Source organism: Dipodomys merriami, unplaced genomic scaffold (genome assembly GCF_024711535.1).
Source record: "Dipodomys merriami isolate MVZ:Mamm:240054 unplaced genomic scaffold, mDipMer1.0.p SCAF_19, whole genome shotgun sequence".
NCBI classification, from domain to species: domain Eukaryota; kingdom Metazoa; phylum Chordata; class Mammalia; order Rodentia; family Heteromyidae; genus Dipodomys; species Dipodomys merriami.
Window position 1 is genome coordinate 28,918,655 of NW_027203270.1, and position 18,579 is coordinate 28,937,233.

Genomic DNA, 18,579 nt, shown 5'->3' on the forward strand with positions numbered 1-18,579 from the left:
CTTTTCCTATTTTTCTGTTCTTTTTCTTTCTTTTCTTTTTTCTTTTTTTTCTGGTACTGGGGATTGAACTCAGGGCCTGTGCACTGTCCCTGAGCCTCTTTGTGTTCAAGGCTAGCACTCTACCACTTGAGCCACAGCACCACTTCTGGCTTTTCCTAAGTGATTCATTGAAGATAAGAATCTCAAGAAAGCCTGGCGCTGGTGGCTCACGCCTCTAATCCTAGCTATCAGGAGGCTGAGTAGTTAGCCCCGGCAGGAAAGTAGTGAGACTTACCTCTAATGTGGCGCTGTGGCTCAAGTGGTAGAATGCTAGCCTTTAGCTGAAGGAACAGTGCCCAAGCCCAGAGTTCAAGCCTCAGGACCACCAAAAAAAAAAGATGGGAACGTGGCCTAGTGGTAGAGTGCTTGCCTAGCATGCATGAATCCCTGGGTTTTAATTCCTCAGTCCACATATACAGAAAAAGCTGGAAGTGGCACTGTGGCTCAAGTGGTAGAGTGTTAACCTTGAGCAAATGAAGCTCAGGGACAGTGCCCAGGCCCTGAGTTCCAGCCCTCGGACTGGCAAAAAAAAAAAGTCTCAAGGACTTTTCTGTCCCTGATGGCTTCTAACCATTATCCTCAGATCTTAGCCTTCTGAGTAGCTAGGATTATAGGCATGAAACACTGGCACCGGGCCCTGTTTTTCATTTTTCTTTTCTTAGAATATGTTTCATCCAAATACATGTTTCAATGTATTTTTGTTTGTTTTTTTTGTTTTTTGTTTTTTGGGTCCAGTTGTGGGGCCTGAACTCTGGGCCTGGGCACTGTCCCTCAGCTCTTCAGCTCAAGGCTAGCACTCTACCACTTGAGCCACAGCGCCACTTCTGGCTTTTTTCTTTTTTGCTCATGTGGTGCTGAGGAATCGAACCCAGGGCCTCAGGCATGCAAGGCAAGCACTCTACCACTGAGCCACCTTCCCAGCCCCACATATTTCTTTTTATAGGGCTCATACTTTATCAAAAGTAAAAGATTTTATATGTCTTCAAATGATTTTGAGATAAATTAACATCATGGTAAAACTTTCGTAAATGTGGAAAAAGAGCTATTGCCCATCAAAGTGAGGATCTCTTTGTTTAAGAACAAAAACAATGGGCTGGGAAGGTGGCTCAGTGGTAGAGTGCTTGCCTTGCATGTATGAGGCCCTGAGTTCGACTCCTCAGCACCACATAAACAGAAAAAGCCTGAAGTGGCACTGTGGCTCAAGTGGTAGAGCACTAGCCTTGAGCTGAAGAGCTGAGAGATGGAGTTCAGGCCCCAGACTGGCAAAAAAAAAAAAAGAACAAAAATAAAAACCAGTAAACTGAAAATGTAATAGGAGGCTTACCTAGCATGTACAAAACCTAGATTTGAGCTCCAGCAGTGAAAATTAAAAAAAGACAAGTTCTTCCTTGCTTTAATTTCCTTTCTCCTTTGTTTCTTTTACAGGATAAATTAATGGTATAAGGAAAAGATGACATCAAGAATAAATAACAGTTTCACTTTGATTCCCAAGGAGAAATATAAACGTTGCAATCGTGGATCTGCCTCTTTTTCCAACATCCTTGATTCAGGTTCTCCAACCATGTCAACATTTGGACATTTTAAAGTTTTGCCATTGGAAATATTCCAAATAATTTTAAAGTATTTGTCAGGTGAGTTTTAGGAACTATGAATAGGTTTCATAAGATGCTAAAATATTATAATTTTTAGCCGAGTGCCTGTGGATCACACTTAAGCAAAATAACTAAGGGACAGCTACCAAGCCCTGAGTTCAAGCCCTAGGACTGGCACACACACACACACACACACACACACACACACACACACACACACACACACACACACACACACACACACACACACACACACACACACAAAACAATATTATAATTTTTCCTAAGAACTAGTTTGTCATCTTAGGCTCTGTTAAAATGCTAGGAGCAGTTTAACTAAGCTTTTTCCTCTCCCTTAGAGTTCTATTGTTGATAGAAAAGGAATACAATGAGAAAGAACAATGTTCAACTCTTTTTTAAAAAAAATCTATAAACTAAGCTGGGCATTTGTGGCTCACACCTGTAATTCTAGCTAATCAGGAGGCTGAGATCTGAGGATCAGGGTTCAAAGCCAGCCCTGGCAGGAAAAGTCCATGAGAGTCTTATCTCCAATAAACTACTCAAAAAAAAAAAAAAAAAGACAGAGGTGGCACTGTAGCTCAAGTGGTAGAGTACTAGACTTGAGCACAAAGAGGCAGAGGGACAATGCAAAGGCCCTGAGTTCAAACCCCAGTACCAACAGAAAAAAAAGTCTATAAGTCAAGTGTGGTGCTACATCTCTAATCACAGTACTTGTGAAGCTGAGGAAGAAGAATCATAAGATCTAGACCAGGATGGCCTTATATAACAAGATTGTATCTCAAAAAGGAAAGAAAAAGAGAGCTGGGCACTGGTGGTTCAAACCTATAATCCTAGCTACTCGGGAGGCTGAGATCTGAAGATCACAGTTCAAAGCCAGCCTGGGTAGGAAAGCCCTTGAGTTCTCTTTTTTTTTTTTTAATTTAATTTAATTTTATTTGTGAACATACTGTACAGAGGAGTTACAATTACATGGGCAGGATAATGCATACATTTCTTACCAAGCATTGCAGCCTCCTCCTTTGTTTACCCTTCACATCCCTTCCCAGCCTCCCCCCTCCCCCCCAATCCCAATCCTTCTCCTCCCCCCCTTCCCCCCCCTTCCCCCCGCCCCCGCACCGACGTTGTAAAGCTCGTTTTGGACATGACAACTTGTACTTCTCATTGTCCCTTGAGTTCTCTTATTGACAACTAAACACGCCCCCTCCCCCAAGAAAAATAAGTGGTAGCTCAAGTGGTAGAGCACTAGCCTTCCGCATGAAAGCTCAAAGCCCAGTTCAAGTCCCAGGGCAAGCACAAGAAGGAAGGGGAGCTAGGAAGATGGCTAAGTGGTAGAGTGCTTTTCTTGCATACATGAGGCCCTGGGTTTGATTCCTCAGCACCACATAAGCAGAAAAAGCAGGAAGTGGTACTGTGGCTCAAGTGGTAGAGCGCTAGGCTTGAGCTGAAGAGCTGAGGGACATTGTCCAGGCCCAGAGTTCAGGCCTCATGACCACAAAAAAGAAAGAGGGAAGGAAGGAAGGAAGGAAGGATATAGGAAAGAAGCATACCTGTAATTATAATGTCATGTTAACAGTGCTTGGGTGCTGTCCTTCACCTCTTCAAGCTCAAGGCTAGCACTCTACCACTTGAGCCACAGTGCCACTTCCAGCATTTCCAGCTTTTTCTGTTTATGTGGTGCTGAGAAATCGAACCCATGGCCTCATGCATGAGAGGCAAGCACTCTACCACTGATCCACCTTCCCAGCCTTTGATTATACATTTCTCTAGGTTTGTTTTTATTCATAGACTGTACTGATAATGATATTCTTGTCAAATATGTTTCTTTTTGTAGTGAAGGATGTCAGTATGCTAAGTATGGTGTCCAAAACAGTCAACCAGCACATTATTAATTATATCTCAACCTCATCAGGAAGTAAAAGACTTTTACTACAGGATTTTCATAACTCTGAGCTACCTGACAAGAATCAGGATTCCTACATAATGGAGCACTACAAATCTCTAGGTAATTTATGAAATAAGAATTGCAATAAGTAATGAACTAAACTTATTTAAAAGGATTTTCTTTCTGTAGGCTAGTGCAATGCAAAGGACTTCCTAAACTGTGCCTATCTGTATGATGCTTTTACTCTTTAGTGAAAGAACTTTTCCTTCACAAAGTTGCTTACACTTATCTTTAAAGGTCAGAGAATGCACTTTAATGGAAAGTGCCAGCCCTGGTGAATTTCATGTGGATTCATTGTCGCCTAGACTTATTGTATAGGTGGCTTACTAACTTAGAGAATTGATGTATTTTCTATGCTTTATTTCCTGTGTTTCAAATGAGTGTTATTTCTATGTCTTTTCCCTTTCAACCATAATCTAGCCCTTAAAAATAGAAAAAAAGGGTTGGAGTTGTGGCTCAAGTGGTACAATGCTTTCAGTGTTCTGGGTTCAAGCCCCAGTACTGCCCAAGAAAGGAAGGAAGGAAGGAAAGGAGGGAGGGAGGGAGGGAGAGAAGGAAAGGGAAAAGAAAAGAGAAGAGAGAAAAGAAAAGGAGAAAAAGAAAAGAAATTTAAATATATTATTGTGGAGGGTCATTTATTTTCCTATCAGAACCTATGGTTTTCCTTTATAAGCAATGTATGCATTTATTAATGAATCATTATAATTAAATTGAACTTATCAAGGGACATTCTGTATAATCTTTCTTCCCTTGATATATAATCATGTATATCTTTTATCCCATTCATTGTTTTTATTCACCCTAGAGTAATAAAATTCTTAATTTAACTTTGACTAATGACAGCAATTTAACTATGAAACTAATTTATAATTAACCAAAGCATTGCAATAAAATGTTGAGATTTAAATAAAGATATAATAGTAAATTGAGCACATATTGCCTTTTAGTAGCCCAAGAATGCCTCCCTCTACGATAATAAAAAAAGATTATATTGGGTACCAGGGGCTCAAACCTATAATCCTAGATACTCAGGAGGCTGAAATCTGAGTGTCATATCATCACTTTCTCACTTTTGGGTTGTAGGGGGGAGGGGGAGGGAGATGATCCATGAGATTCTTATCTCCAATTAACTACCAAAAGGTCAGAAGTAGAGATATGGCTCAGTGGTAGCGCACTAGCTTTGGTGGTGGATGGGGAATGGAAGCTAAGGGACAGCTGAGGGACAGGCCCTGGGTTTAAGCCCCAGAACAATCACAGAAGAAAAATACTGTATTGGTATGCAAATACATTCGACAAATATATTTAATTAGAACAAATGCAAGATGTGTGATCTGAATAGAGTGTTATTGATTTTAGTGTTAATGACTAGATTTGGTAAGCCTATGACCACATATGACCCCTTTCTCTCTCTCTCTCTCTCTCTCTCTCTCTCTCTCTCTCTCTCTCAAGTGGTTTTGGTCTGACAGAATGAATTTCTTATTTTCCTAAACTGTTTAAACAAAAAAATCTGGGACAAAAGGAAGAGGGTTGGCTTAACTGGTTCTAGCAAGCATAAAGCCCTGAATTTAAACCCTAATCTCATGTACACACACACACACACACACACACACACACACACACACACACACACACACACACACCAATTATATAGATAATTCTGTTAACATACAAATATGTATTGATCCTACTGGTTGTTTTTTTTTGTTTTGTTTTTTTGTTTTTGGGTCCAGTCATGGGGCCTGAACTCTGGGCCTGGGCACTGTCCCTCAGCTCTTCAGCTCAAGGCTAGCACTCTACCACTTGAGCCACAGCGCCACTTCCGGCTTTTTTTCTTTTTGCTTATGTGGTGCTGAGGAATTGAACCCAGGGCCTTGAGCATGCAAGACGAGTGCTCTACCACTGAGCCACCTTCCCAGCCCCTACTGGTTGGTTTTTTAAAAAACGGTATTATTCAGCCTTCAACCTTCCATTTAATTTTTGACACACACCTGGTGTATGACTGGTTCTTTTGGTAAATGTTTGATGTACTTTCCCTTTTTTGTGTGTTGTAACTCCTGTCTGATCTGTTCTTTTTTCCAGACATTAAAATAACACTTTCAGAAGATTATAAATTTTAATTTGCTTTTTCATATAGAACCAAGCAGATGGCCAGTGTGGAAAGAACATTACGTCTGACTCTATTTTAATAGGAACAATTTAAAGAAGTTGGTCTCTAAAAGCAGAGTACCTTTGTTTTAAAAGAAAATTTAAAAGTCAGCTAATATTGGGTTTTATGATATATTGCAACTTGAATTAAAAATATGAGTTTTACAGTAGAAAAAGTGATCAAAATACAATTATAGTTTAAAACCTCCAGTTATAATATGCCATGAGACTGGATGCCAAAATGAGAGGAAAAGAACTTAATCTAAAAGAAGTTTTTACGGGGGCTGGGAAGGTGGCTCAATGGTAGAGTGTTTGCCTTGCATGCATGAGGCCCTGGGTTGGATTCCTCAGCACCACATAAGCAGAAAAAAGCCGGAAGTGGCGCTGTGGCTCAAGTGGTAGGGTGCTAGCCTTGTGCTGAAGAGCTGAGGGACAGCGCCCAGGCCCAGAGTTCAGCCCCCACAACTGACCAAAAAAAAAAAATAATAATAAATAAATTAATAAAACTAGACCCTGAGTTTAAACCCAAGTACCAGCACATTCCCCCCTTAAAAAAAAGTACATTAGCCGGGCGCCGGTGGCTCACGCCTGTAATCCTAGCTACTCAGGAGGCTGAGATCTGAGGATCTCGGTTCAAAGCCATCCCGGGCAGGAGAGACTGTGAGACTCCTATCTCCAATAAACCACCAGAAAACTGGAAGTGGTGCTGTAGCTCAAGTGGTAGAGCGCTCGCCTTGAGCGGAAGAGCTGAGGGACAGCGCCCAGGCCCAGAGTTCAAGCCCCACGACCGACAAAAAAAAAAAAAAAAAAAAATACATTAGATTCCTATAGATTTTTTTAGAATTATATAATTATTATGTAAAAAGGTAAATATGCAGAATATAAAAAACTAAAGAAAGTCATGATATTTAAGTAGCTAGTTTTTTTCCATGTGTATTATTTTTAGTTCGAAGACATTTGTTTTTATAAGAATGTTTTAACAATGTACTGCCATTTTAGGAAAATCAGAATACTTAAAGGAAACAAATCATACACTTGTCACTATAGTTGCTGTCACATCTTACTGAGAAGTTGAAGGGCCTTTTTTCCTTTTGAAAAATGTCTGATCACAAAATCCTACACATTCCTATCATGTAATCCCCATAAAAGGAATAGATAGATATTTAAGCTGAACTACTGTGAGCAAAAAATGACTTCTGACTTCAGAAACTTTAAATACTCATGAACACAAAATCTCTTTTCCCATTCTTTCCATGTTTCCCATTCTTTCCATGTTTTACAACTCTTAAAATATTTTCCTTTTTCAAAACAAAGTTAATTACAGCTCAAGGCTAGCGCTCTACCACTGGAGCCACAGTGCCACTTCCGGCTTTTTTCTTTTTGCTTATGTGGTGCTGAGGATTGAACCCAGGGCCTCATGCATGCAAGGCAAGCGCTTTACCATTGAGCCACCTTCCCAGCCCTGAAATCTGTTTTCTATGGAATAAAGAAAATTTCCCTAGTGTATCTTTTTTTAGATCCAATACTGCTCTTCCAATTGAGCTGTGCCTCCAACCCCTAAGGGTTGGTTATTTATTTAATTTTTCCTAGAGTATCTTTATATTTTATTGTGTTTTTTTGGTCTGGTCGTGGGGCCTGAACTCTGGTCCTGGGCGCTGTCCCTCAGCTCTTCAGCTCAAGGCTAGCGCTCTACCACTTGAGCCACAGCGCCACTTCCGGCTTTTTTCCTTTTTTCTTTCTTTATTATTATTATTATTATTATTTTGTCGGTCGTGGGGCTTGAACTCTGGGCCTGGGCGCTGTCCCTCAGCTCTTCAGCTTAAGGCGAGCACTCTACCACTTGAGCTACAGCGCCACTTCCGGTTTTCTGGTGGTTTATTGGAGATAGGAGTCTCACGGTCTCTCCTGCCCGGGCTGGCTTTGAACCAAGATCCTCAGATCTTAGCCTCCTGAGTAGCTAGGATTACAGGCGTGAGCCACCAGCGCCTGGCTCCTTTTTTCTTATGTGGTGCTGGGGAATCGAACCCAGGGCCTCATGCATGCAAGGCAAGTGCTCTACCACTGAGCCACCTTCCCAGCCCCTTATTGTATGTCTTTAAATTAAATGCTTTCCATCTATGTCCTGTAGAATCCATTTCACAATTTATATATTTGTGTGTGTGTATGCATGCATGCCAGTCCTAGGGCTTGAACTCAGGGTCTGAGCACTATCCCTAAGCATTTTTGCTCAAGGCTAGCACTCTACCACTTGAGCCACAGCTCTACATCCCATTTTTTGGTGGTTAACTAGAGATAAGAGTAACATGAACTTTCCTGCGCAGGCTGGCTTCCAAAGGTGATCCTCAGATTTCAGCTTCCTGACTAGCTAGGAGTACAGGTGCAAGCCACCAGTCCTCAGCTCAATGTCACCATTTTTTTCCCCCAAGACTTTAGGCCTCTTAGCCTCTTAGATGAACACCAGAATCACTTTATGAATGCCATAATAGTATACCACACTGGACTTCAGAAAATTATGGTATTATTAGATATGTTAAAATTGATCACATTGTTATTTTCTTCTTGTGTCTCTTTACTTTCTCAGGTCTACTATTTAAAAGATGTACATTGCTGTTACCCACCAAGGAAAGACTGAGGTACATTCACAAGAAGCTCTCAGAAGTAAGATGATATTTTTGAATTAGCTCACAATCTCTATCTCCAGTAATTTTGCATGTATATGTGATACTGGGGATTGAATCCAGGGCCTTAAACATGCTAAAAAGCACTCTGCCTCTTGAACTATAGATCAAGATATCTTATTATTAGCATACTATTATTAATATTATTAAGATATCTTATTATTAAGCTATATAGACCATGATATCTTATAACTAAAATCTTATACTCATTTTAAATCTATTATTAATTAATAGAATTTCATGAATTAGTACTAAAAAATTGATCATTGGTAATCTAATACTCTCCTGGGTACTCAGAGATTATATAACATGAGATGTAGTATAGTATAGTCATGTTCCCATTTGCACAAGTCCAGTTACATATAGTCAACAATAGTCTGAAAGTATTAAATGAAAAATGCCATTATGTGAGGTTTAGATTGTGCATCATTCTAGGTAGTGTGATATCTCTTGTCATCCTGCTCCAACCCACCTGCGATGTGACTCGTCTCTTTGTTCATTGTATCCATGCAGCATATCCTGTTCTCATTAGTCACCCTATAGCTAGCTGATTATCAGACCCACTATTGTAGTATCACAGTGCTTGAGTTTAAGCAAACTTCATTCTGCTTAATAATAGTCCCAAAGTGAAACAATAATGATGTTGGTAACTTTAGTATACTGTATTTTATCATTTTTCTGTGTATTACTAGTTATTATTGTTATCCTCTTACTATATTCAATTTATAAATTTATCACTAGTATGCATATAGAGAAAAAAACATGGTTTACTCAAAAGTATTTTTATCCCAGATAGGAACCCTGAGAAAGTTAGTTTATTTTATTTTTTGTCAGTTGTGGGGCTTGAACTCTGGGCCTGGGCACTGTCCCTCAGCTCTTCAGCTCAAGGCTAGCACTCTACCACTTGAGCCACAGTGCCACTTCCAGCTTTTTCTGCTTATGTGGTGCTGAGGAATCGAACCCAGGGCCTCATGCATGTGAGGCAAGCACTCTACCACTGAGTCACCTTCCCAGCCCCTGAGAAAGTTATTTTAAAATTATGATTTAAGAGAGGCCCTGGTAACTCAAGCCTGTAATCTTAGCTACTTGAGAGGTAGAAATCAGGAGATTTTGCTTAGAGGCCATCCCAGGTATAAAAGTTAGTGAGGCCAAGTGCCGGTGGCTCAAGCCTGTAATCCTAGCTACTCAGGAGGCTGAGATCTGAGGATAGCAGTTCAAAGCCAGCCCAGGCAGGAATGTCTGTGAGACTCTTATCTCCAATTAATCACCAGAAAACCAAAAGTGACACTGTGGTTCAAGTGGTAGAGCGTTCACTGTGAGCTGAAGAGCTCAGGGAGAGCGCTCAGGTCCAGAGTTCAAGCCCTACAATGGACAAAAAAAAAAAAAAAGTAAGATTCCATCTCAACGAATGGCTGGGCAAAGTGTGCACTTCTGTTATCCCAACTACAGGGGAAGCACAATGGCTGGGGCAGTGGCACAAACCTGTCATCTACAATGACATGTGGAAGCACAAGAAAGAAGATTGTAGCCTAGCCTTGCCTGGGTAAAAACCTGAAAATCTCCTCACTGGAAAACCTACACATTGGGAATGTGATTCAAATGGAAGAGTAAGCATGAGGCCCTAAACTCAATTCCTAGCACCACCAAGAAAAAAGTAACAAAGCAATGACTTGTATACTTTATTAAAATGAAATAATTTCTGAATATTAAAATCTTTAATTTTGAATATACAAAAACATTAGGAAAGCTGCATTTGTTTATTTTTTGTGTGGTGCTAGGGACTGAACCCAGAGTTTCTCCCATACTACTGAAAGTGCTCTTCCACAAAACTATTCCCTCAGGCCTGAAGAGCAATTTTTTATTGTTTTTATAAAGGTGAGGTACAGAGGGGATTACCATTTCAAAGCCAGGTAATGAATGCATTTCTTTTTGGACAATGTCACCCCTTTATTCGTGCTCTCTCTCAGTTATTCCCTCCCATCCCCACCCACATTTTCAGCATTCATTTTCAGCATAGTGTCAAGTAAATACCACTGCTGCATTTGTTCACCCTTTGTCCCTCCACTTCTGTGACCCTTTTACCTTTTCCCCAAAGACAGATAAACAAACAAGCAAGACACACAAAAAATACTTGTTTCCATTTCCTGGAATTCATTTAGGCAAATATTATTCTATATGATCAGAGGTACAGAGGCAGTGCTCCTGTGTATTCCTCCACTGAGTATTTTCCTTTAGTCTCACTGTGTGTGAATACCTAGAGTCCTGTATACATTTTCATGTCCCTGTGTATTTTAGATCTAGTCTTCTGCAGGGAAAGTATTTTTAATATATAATATGGCAAATTTTTTTCTCATAATTCACTTGGGAATGCATATCAATGTATTTAGGCATAATCTTGATATGACTGAGTTTACTATACAAAACCAATATATATCTAGTCTCATGTTCAGGCCGATACTCAACAGTATGCAAATCATTCTCATGCACTGACAATTTTCTATGTACTATTTGGTTTGGTCTACCCATTCATGTAGCATTTTATCAGATAATCCTTCCATCATCTGGCCACTCACCAAACAGTTCTGTATACTAGTTTGATTCAAAGTTTTTCCCTCACCCCACTTAAAGCATCACTTTCATTCATCAAGATAAGTTGATCAGGATGAGGGCATGGTTCAAGCGGCATAAAGCCTGCTTAGCAAGCATGAGGCCTTGAGTTCAAACCACAGTATTTGAAAATAATAAATCTCACAGCAAAATCTTTCACTGGCTACTTTTTACTGCTATACACCTAATTAAGTGGTCCTATCTTTTTCTTTTTCTTTTCTTTTCTTTCTTTTTTCTTTCTTTTTTTTTTTTTTTGTCATTCATGAACTCAACACCTGAGCACTGTCCCTGGGCTCTCTTTTGTTCAATGTTAGTGCCCTACCACTTTGAGTCACAGTGCCACTTCCAGTTTTCTAGTGGTTAATTGGAGATGAGTCTCACAGACTTTCCTGCCCAGGCTGCCTTTGAACTTTTATCCTCAAATCTCAGCCTTCTGAGTAGGATTACAGGCCTGAGCCGCCAGCACTGGGTACCATGGTCCTATCTTTATTACTAAATAAACATTATTAACTTTACCTCCATAAATTTTGCCCTTATTGTTTCTCTCATCAATACTTTCTATTTGTTATATCTGAGCTCTACTTTAAGATGTTGGTTTATTTTGCTTGCATTCATCATAAGCTTTATTATTTTTTTTTTTTTGGTCGGTTGTGGGGATTGAACTCTGGGCCTGGGCGCTGTCCCTGAGCTCTTTTTTTCTCTTTTTTTTTTTTTTGTCGGCTGTGGGGCTTGAACTCTGGGCCTGGGCACTGTCCCTCAGCTCTTCAGCTCAAGGCGAGCGCTCTACCACTTGAGCTACAGCGCCACTTCCGGTTTTCTGGTGGTTTATTGGAGATAGGAGTCTCATGGTCTCTCCTGCCCGGGCTGGCTTTGAACCACGATCCTCAGATCTCAGCCTCCTGAGTAGCTAGGATTACAGGCATGAGCCACCAGCGCCCGGCTTGTCCCTGAGCTCTTAAGCTCAAGGCCAGCATTCTACCATTTGAGCCTAGCGCTACTTCCGGCTTTTTTTGCTTATGTGGTACTGAGGAATCGAACCCAGGGCCTCATGCATGTGAGGCAGGCACTCTACCACTGAGCCACCTTCCCAGCCCCAGGCTTTTTTTTGAGGATGGGGGACCGTGTCCTCACTATGTAGTCCAGACTGTCCTCGAAGTCTCCATTCCCCTATCTCATTCTCTTCCAGAGTATGGGGCTTATAGATAGATACTTCATCCCTGGCTAGATAAGTTTTTTTTTATCATTTCTGAATATATTATTTCCCTGTTTTCATATTGTCCAGTATGGTATTTATTCATTTTAACATCCTATATATTCTATCCTGAGTTATTGTAGTAATTTCATATGTGTATATCTTATTCTCCTAAATAAATTGTAAGCCCCTTAAGGACAGAGACTATGTTTCATTCTTCTTTTGTAATCTCCATAACACTTTGTAAGCCAGAATATATACTGAAAAAAATAACATTACATATTCCATTAAATTTAAATGTTAAATCATTTTACAAATCCACTGAAAATGAAGAATTTTCACTTGTTCTCTTTACAGATTTCCTGTTTCAAATTTAATGGCTGTGCAGCTCCCATGCAATGTTTAGGATTACCATGTTATGGCATATTTTTACAGGTACATTTTTTTAGTGAAAGGAGAAAGGAATGTTTTTAGAGCTATTAACATTAGAGTATGGAATCTATCCTTTTGTAGACTAATAGAAGTTATAATAATCTTAGAAATATATGTATATATATTTATTTATGTATGTGTGCGTGTGTGTATTTGCCAGCCACTGGTAGCTCATATCTATAATCCTAGTTACTCAAGAGGCTGAGATATGACGATCACAGTTCTTAGCCAGCCCAGAGAAGAAAGCCCGTGAGACTGATCTCCAATAAATTACCAAAAAGATTAAAGTGGAACTGTGGCTCAAGTAGTAGTAGTAGACTGCTACCCTGAGAATATGACCTAATAGTGTTTCTATAATCTGAGATTTTCTGTTTGTAAATGATAAATATATATATATATATATATATATATATATATAATGTTTAACATTTATTTACTCCATGTCAATGTCCTTGAAATTTCCAGCTCTCTTCACCATACCTCCTTTTTTTTTTTTAAACTAGAGACTGAACTCAGAACCCTCCTGATTTTTTTTGCTTTTACTTTGTTTTTCAAGCAGAGTCTTGCACTAATTTTTGCCCAGGCCAGACTTGAGCCACAACCCTCATACCTCCATCTTCCTGAGTAGCTAGAATTGTAGATGCACCACCATACCAGTTGTGTGTGTGCATGCACGCGTACACACATGTGCTCATGCATGCACACAAAGAATTGACCTAGGACCTCATGACTGCTAAGTAAACACTATACCAATAAACTATATCAACAGCCCCTAGCCAGTTGTAAAGACTGAAAACATTATGAGGGTATGGATGTGTGTGCACATTGTTTAAACTCTTGGACTAGTTATTAAGTTCTGAAATCAGCTGAATTATTTCAAGAACATTTTATATGTATGTGTGTGACAATACTGGGGCTTGAACTCAAGACATAGGCTTTGTCCTTTAGGGACTTTTTTGCCCATGGCTAGAATTCTACCACTTGGTAGTTAACTGGAGATAAGAATGTCACAGACAAGGGGTGAGAAGGTGGCTCAGTGGTAGAGTGCTTGCCTTGCATGCATGAGGCTCTGGGTTTGATACCTCAGCACCACATAAGCAGAAAAAGCTGGAAGTGGCACTGTGGCTCAAGTGGTAAAGTACTGGCCTTGAGCTGAAGAGCTGAGGGACAGTGCCCAGGCCCAGAGTTCAAGCCCCACGACCAACAAAAAGAAAGAAAAAGAAAAAGAATGTCACAGACTTTCCTTCCTGAGCAGGCTTTTGAACAGTGAACTTCAGATTTTAGCCTCCTTAGTAGCTAGGATTACAGGTGTGAGCCATGAGTGCCCAGCCTATTTGTTTGTTTATTTATTTTCAGTACTGAGGTTTGAGCTTACAGCCCTGAACTTGATAGGCCAGAGCTATGTCACTTGAGCCACAACTCCAGTCCTTTTTCCTTTAGATTGCTTTTCATTTTTTTATTTTTATTTTTATTTTTATTTATTTATTTATTTTTGTCAGTCGTGGGGCTTGAACTCTGGGCCTGGGCGCTGTCCCTCAGCTCTTCAGCTCAAAGCGAGCACTCTACCACTTGAGCTACAGCGCCACTTCCGGTTTTCTGGTGGTTTATTGGAGATAGGAGTCTCACGGTCTCTCCTGCCCGGGCTGGCTTTGAACCGAGATCCTCAGATCTTAGCCTCCTGAGTAGCTAGGATTACAGGCGTGAGCCACCAGCGCCCGGCTATTTTTATTTTTATTTATTCTTTTTTTTTTTTTTGGTCAATCATGGGGCTTAAACTCTGGGCCTGGGCAGCACTGTCCCTAAGGTCTTCAGCTCAAGGTGAGCACTCTACCACTTGAACCACAGCACCACTTCCAGTTTTCTGGTGGTTAATTGGAGGTAAGAGTCTTATGGAAAAAAAAAGAGTCTTATGGGGGCTAGGAAGGTGGCTCAGTGGTAGAGCGCTTGCCTTGCATGCTTGAAACCCTGGCTTCAATTCCTCAGCACCACATAAGCAGGAAAAAAAAGCCAGAAGTGGTGCTGTGGCTCAAGTGGTAGAGTGCTAGCCTTGAGCTGAAAGCTGAGGGACAGCACCCAGGCCCAGAGTTCAGGCCCCACGACCGGAGTCTTATGGACTTTCCTTGCCTGGGCTGGCTTTGAACCATGATTCTCAAATCTCAGCCTCCTGAGTAGCTAAGATTACAGGATTACAGGCATGAGCCACCAGCTCCCAGCTTTTTGGTTTGTTTTGGGTTTTTTTGTTGTTTGTTTGCTTTTTTTTCAGTCACAGGGCCTGAACTCTGGGCCTGGGTGCTGTCCCTCAGCTCTTCAGCTCAAGGCTAGTGCTCTACCACTTGAGCCACAGCACCACTTCCAGCTTTTTTCTGGCATGCAAGGCAAGTGCTCTACCACTGAGCCATCTTCCCAGCCCCTTAGTTTTTGTTTGTTTGTTTGTTTGTTTTTGGGTCCAGTCATGGGCTTGAACTCTGGGCCTGGGCGCTGTCCCTCAGCTCTTCAGCTCAAAGCTAGCGCTCTACCACTTGAGCCACAGCGCCACTTCCGGCTTTTTTTCTTTTTGCTTATGTGGTGCTAGGGAATCGAACCCAGGACCTCATGCATGCAAGGCAAGCGCTTTACCACTGAGCCACCTTCCCAGCCCTTAGTTTTTTTTTTTTTATTGTAAACAAAGGAGGTACAAATTTACTAAGCCTTTACTATATGTCAGACACTGTTTTAAACAGTGTGCATGTATTATCTAACTTAAAACTTATGGAAGTGGCACTGTGGCTCAAGTAGTAGAGCACTCGCCTTGAGCAGAAGAAGAGCCCAGGGACAGCGCCCAGGCCCAGAGTTCAAGCCCACGACCAACCAAAAAAAAAAAAAAAAAATTATAGCAATCTGAGGAGTCGGTACTACATCTGAGAGGATCTTGCATTGTGCCCCACCTTGTCAGAAAACAACTACACAGATTCCAAGAGCTCCTTCTAACCCTCTTCCAAGGTAGAGCTTTTTTTTTTTTTTTTTGGGTCCGGTTGTGGGGCCTGAACTCTGGGCTTGGGCGCTGTCCCTCAGCTCTTCAGCACAAAGCTAGCGCTCTACCACTTGAGCCACAGAGCCACTTCCAGCTTTTTTCTTTTTGCTTATGTGGTGCTGAGGAATCAAACCTCATGCATGCAAAGCAAGCGCTCTACCACTGAGCCACCTTCCCAACCCATGCAGAACTTTTTTTTTTTTCAATTTGTTTTTGTCTTTCTGTCTTTGGAATAAGTAATAGATATTACTTAACATATTTATAGTTCAAAATTTCAAAGTACAAAATAAAGTTAAAAGCCTACCTACTAGGTCTGTCCCTCATTCACGTCTCTTCACCAGAAATAATAACCATTACCAGTTTCTCTCCTTCCAGAAAGAATAAAATTAGCTTTTTGGTGCTGGAGATTACAGCTTAACTTTTTTTGTTGTTGAGACAGGGTCTCACTAGATAACTCAGATTGGCTTCCAATTCAGAATCCTTCTGCCTCAGCCTCCCTGAGTACTGGCATTACAAATGTGCACCACCATACCCAGCTTCCGTGTGGTGGGTTTTTGTTTGTTTGTTTGTTTACCAGTCTGGGGCTTGAACTCAGGGCCTAGGCATTTGTCCCTGAGCTTCATTTGTTCAAGGCTCTACCACTTGAGCCAACAGTGCCACTTCCAGTTTTTTCTGTTTTTGTGGTACTGAGGAATTGAACCCAAGTTTTATGCATGCTAGGCAAGCACTCTATCTCTAAGCCACCTTCCCAACCCAGTGTAATGGGGGTTTTTTTTTGCAGCTTACTCTTTTTTTTTTTTTGCCAGTCTTGGGACTTGAACTCAGGGCCTGGACACTGTCCCAGAGCTTCTTTAGCTTAAGGCTAGCACTCTACCACTTGAGCCACAGCACTACTTCTGGCTTTTTCTGTTTATGTGGTACTGAGGATTCAAACCCAGGGCTTCATGCATGCTAGGCAAGCACTATACCACTAAGCCACATTCCCAGCCCTGCAGCTTAATTTTTAAACCACTGATATACAGTTAGTTGTGGGGTTTTCCTTTTGTTTTGTTTTTCTGTCGGTGGTAGGGCTTGAACTCTGGGCCTGGGCGCTTTCCCTGTGCTCTTCAGCTCAAGGCGAGCGCTCTACCGCTTGAGCTACAGCACCACTTTCGACTTTCTAGTGATTTATTAGAGATAAGAGTCTCACAGGGCTGGGAAGGTGGCTTAGTGGTAGAGTGCTTGCCTTGCATGCATGCGGCCCTGGGTTCGATTTCTCAGCACCACATAGGCAGAAAAAGCCAGAAGTGGTGCTGTAGCTCAAGTGGTAGAGTGCTAGCCTTGACCTGAAGAGCTGAGGGACAGCGCCCAGGCCCAGAGCTCAGGCCCCCATGACTGGCCAAAAAATAAAAAAAATTCAAGCACAAGAGTCTCACAGACTTGGGGGCAGGGAGGCTGGGAAGGGATGTGAAGAGTAAACAAAGGAGGAGGCTACAATACTTGATAAGAAATGTACTCATTATCTTGCCCATGTAATTGTAACCCCTCTGTACAGTATGTTCACAATAAAAAAAAAAAAAAAAAAAAAAGAGTCTCACAGACTTTCTTCCCCGGTCTGCTTTGAACCATGATCCTCAGATCTCAGCCTCACTGAGTAGCTAGGATTACAGGCATGAGCCACCAGGACCCGACTCAGTTAGTTGTTTTAAGAACTTATGCAGGGGCTGGGAAGGTGGCTCAGTGGTAGAGCGCTTGCCTTGCATGCTTGAGGCACTGGGTTTGGTTCCTCAGCACCACATGAGCAAAAAGATAAAAACCAGAAGTGGCGCTATGGCTCAAGTGGTAGAGCGCTAGCCTTGAGCTGAAGAGCTGAGGGACATCATCCGGGCCCACAGAGTTCAGGCCCCACGACCGGACCCCCTCCCCCGCCCAAAAAAAAGAACTTATGCAATTAAGCCCAGCATTAGTGGCTTACACCAAAACCCTAGCTACTCAGGAGGATGGTGGTTCAAAGCGAACGTGAGCAAAAAGTCCCCATGGGACTCTTTATCTCCAACTAACCACTGAAAAACTGAAAGTGGCGCTGTAACTCAAGTGGTAGAGCACTCACCTTGAGCTGAAGAGCTCAAGGACAGCACCCAGCCCTAGAGTTCAAGCCCCATGACCAACAAAAGAAAAAAAAATAGTTATTATTTGTAAGCAAATCATAAATGAAAGCATGGAGGAGGAGTGTAAAGGAGTTCTACAAAAATAAAACAGCAGAAGCCACAAAGCATAGTGGTGTGATCCTACAATCCCAGGCAGATCAAGCCAAGCCTGGGCTATAAGCCTGCCCAAAAAGGAAAAAAAGGAAGGAGACTGGGAGAGGATGGATCAAAAACTCAGCTAAGGCCAGTACCAGTGGCTCATGCCTATAATCCTAGCTACTCAGGAGGCTGACATCTGAGGATCACAGTTCAAAGCCAAGCCCAGGCATGAAAGTTATTGAGACTCTTGTCTCCATTTAACCATCAAAAAACTGAAAGTAGAACTGTGGTTCACGTGGTAGAGCACTAGCTTTGAGCAAAAAAGTTCAAGGACCTGAGTTAAAGCTCCAAGCAAAAGAAAAAAAGTTTTCTAAAATGATACTTTTCAGCCGGGCACTGGTGGCTCATGCCTGTAATCCCAGCTACTCAGGAGGCTGAGATCTGAGGAAGAGTTCAAAGCCAGCCCAGGCAGGAAAGACTGTGAGACTCCTATCTCCAATAAACCACCAGAAAACTGGAAGTGGCGCTGTAGCTCAAGTGGTAGAACGCTCGCCTTGAGCTGAAGAGCTGAGGGACAGCACCCAGGCTCAGAGTTCAGGCTCCACGACCAACCAAAAAAAAAAAGATACTTACTTTTCAACTAAAAACAATCTGAATTTGAGAGCATTTCTATTATGATTATGTAAATTGTTGGTA

At 41.5% G+C, this 18,579-nt stretch overlaps 1 protein-coding gene across 2 annotated transcripts in view; it reads left to right on the top strand.

Moving 5' to 3' along the window:
* Positions 1 to 1,489: 1,489 nt before the first annotated feature.
* Fbxo47 (F-box protein 47) overlaps positions 1,490 to 18,579 on the top strand; it is a 32,489-nt gene continuing 15,399 nt past the window's right edge. The window contains exons 1-4 of one of the 2 annotated variants that reach the window (XM_070026860.1): positions 1,490 to 1,670; positions 3,484 to 3,654; positions 8,321 to 8,397; positions 12,574 to 12,651. In XM_070026860.1, coding sequence (XP_069882961.1) covers positions 1,490 to 1,670; positions 3,484 to 3,654; positions 8,321 to 8,397; positions 12,574 to 12,651 — 507 coding nt within the window. The remainder of the gene's footprint in view (positions 1,671 to 3,483; positions 3,655 to 8,320; positions 8,398 to 12,573; positions 12,652 to 18,579) is intronic. The other variant, XM_070026862.1, reaches the window with a different exon arrangement.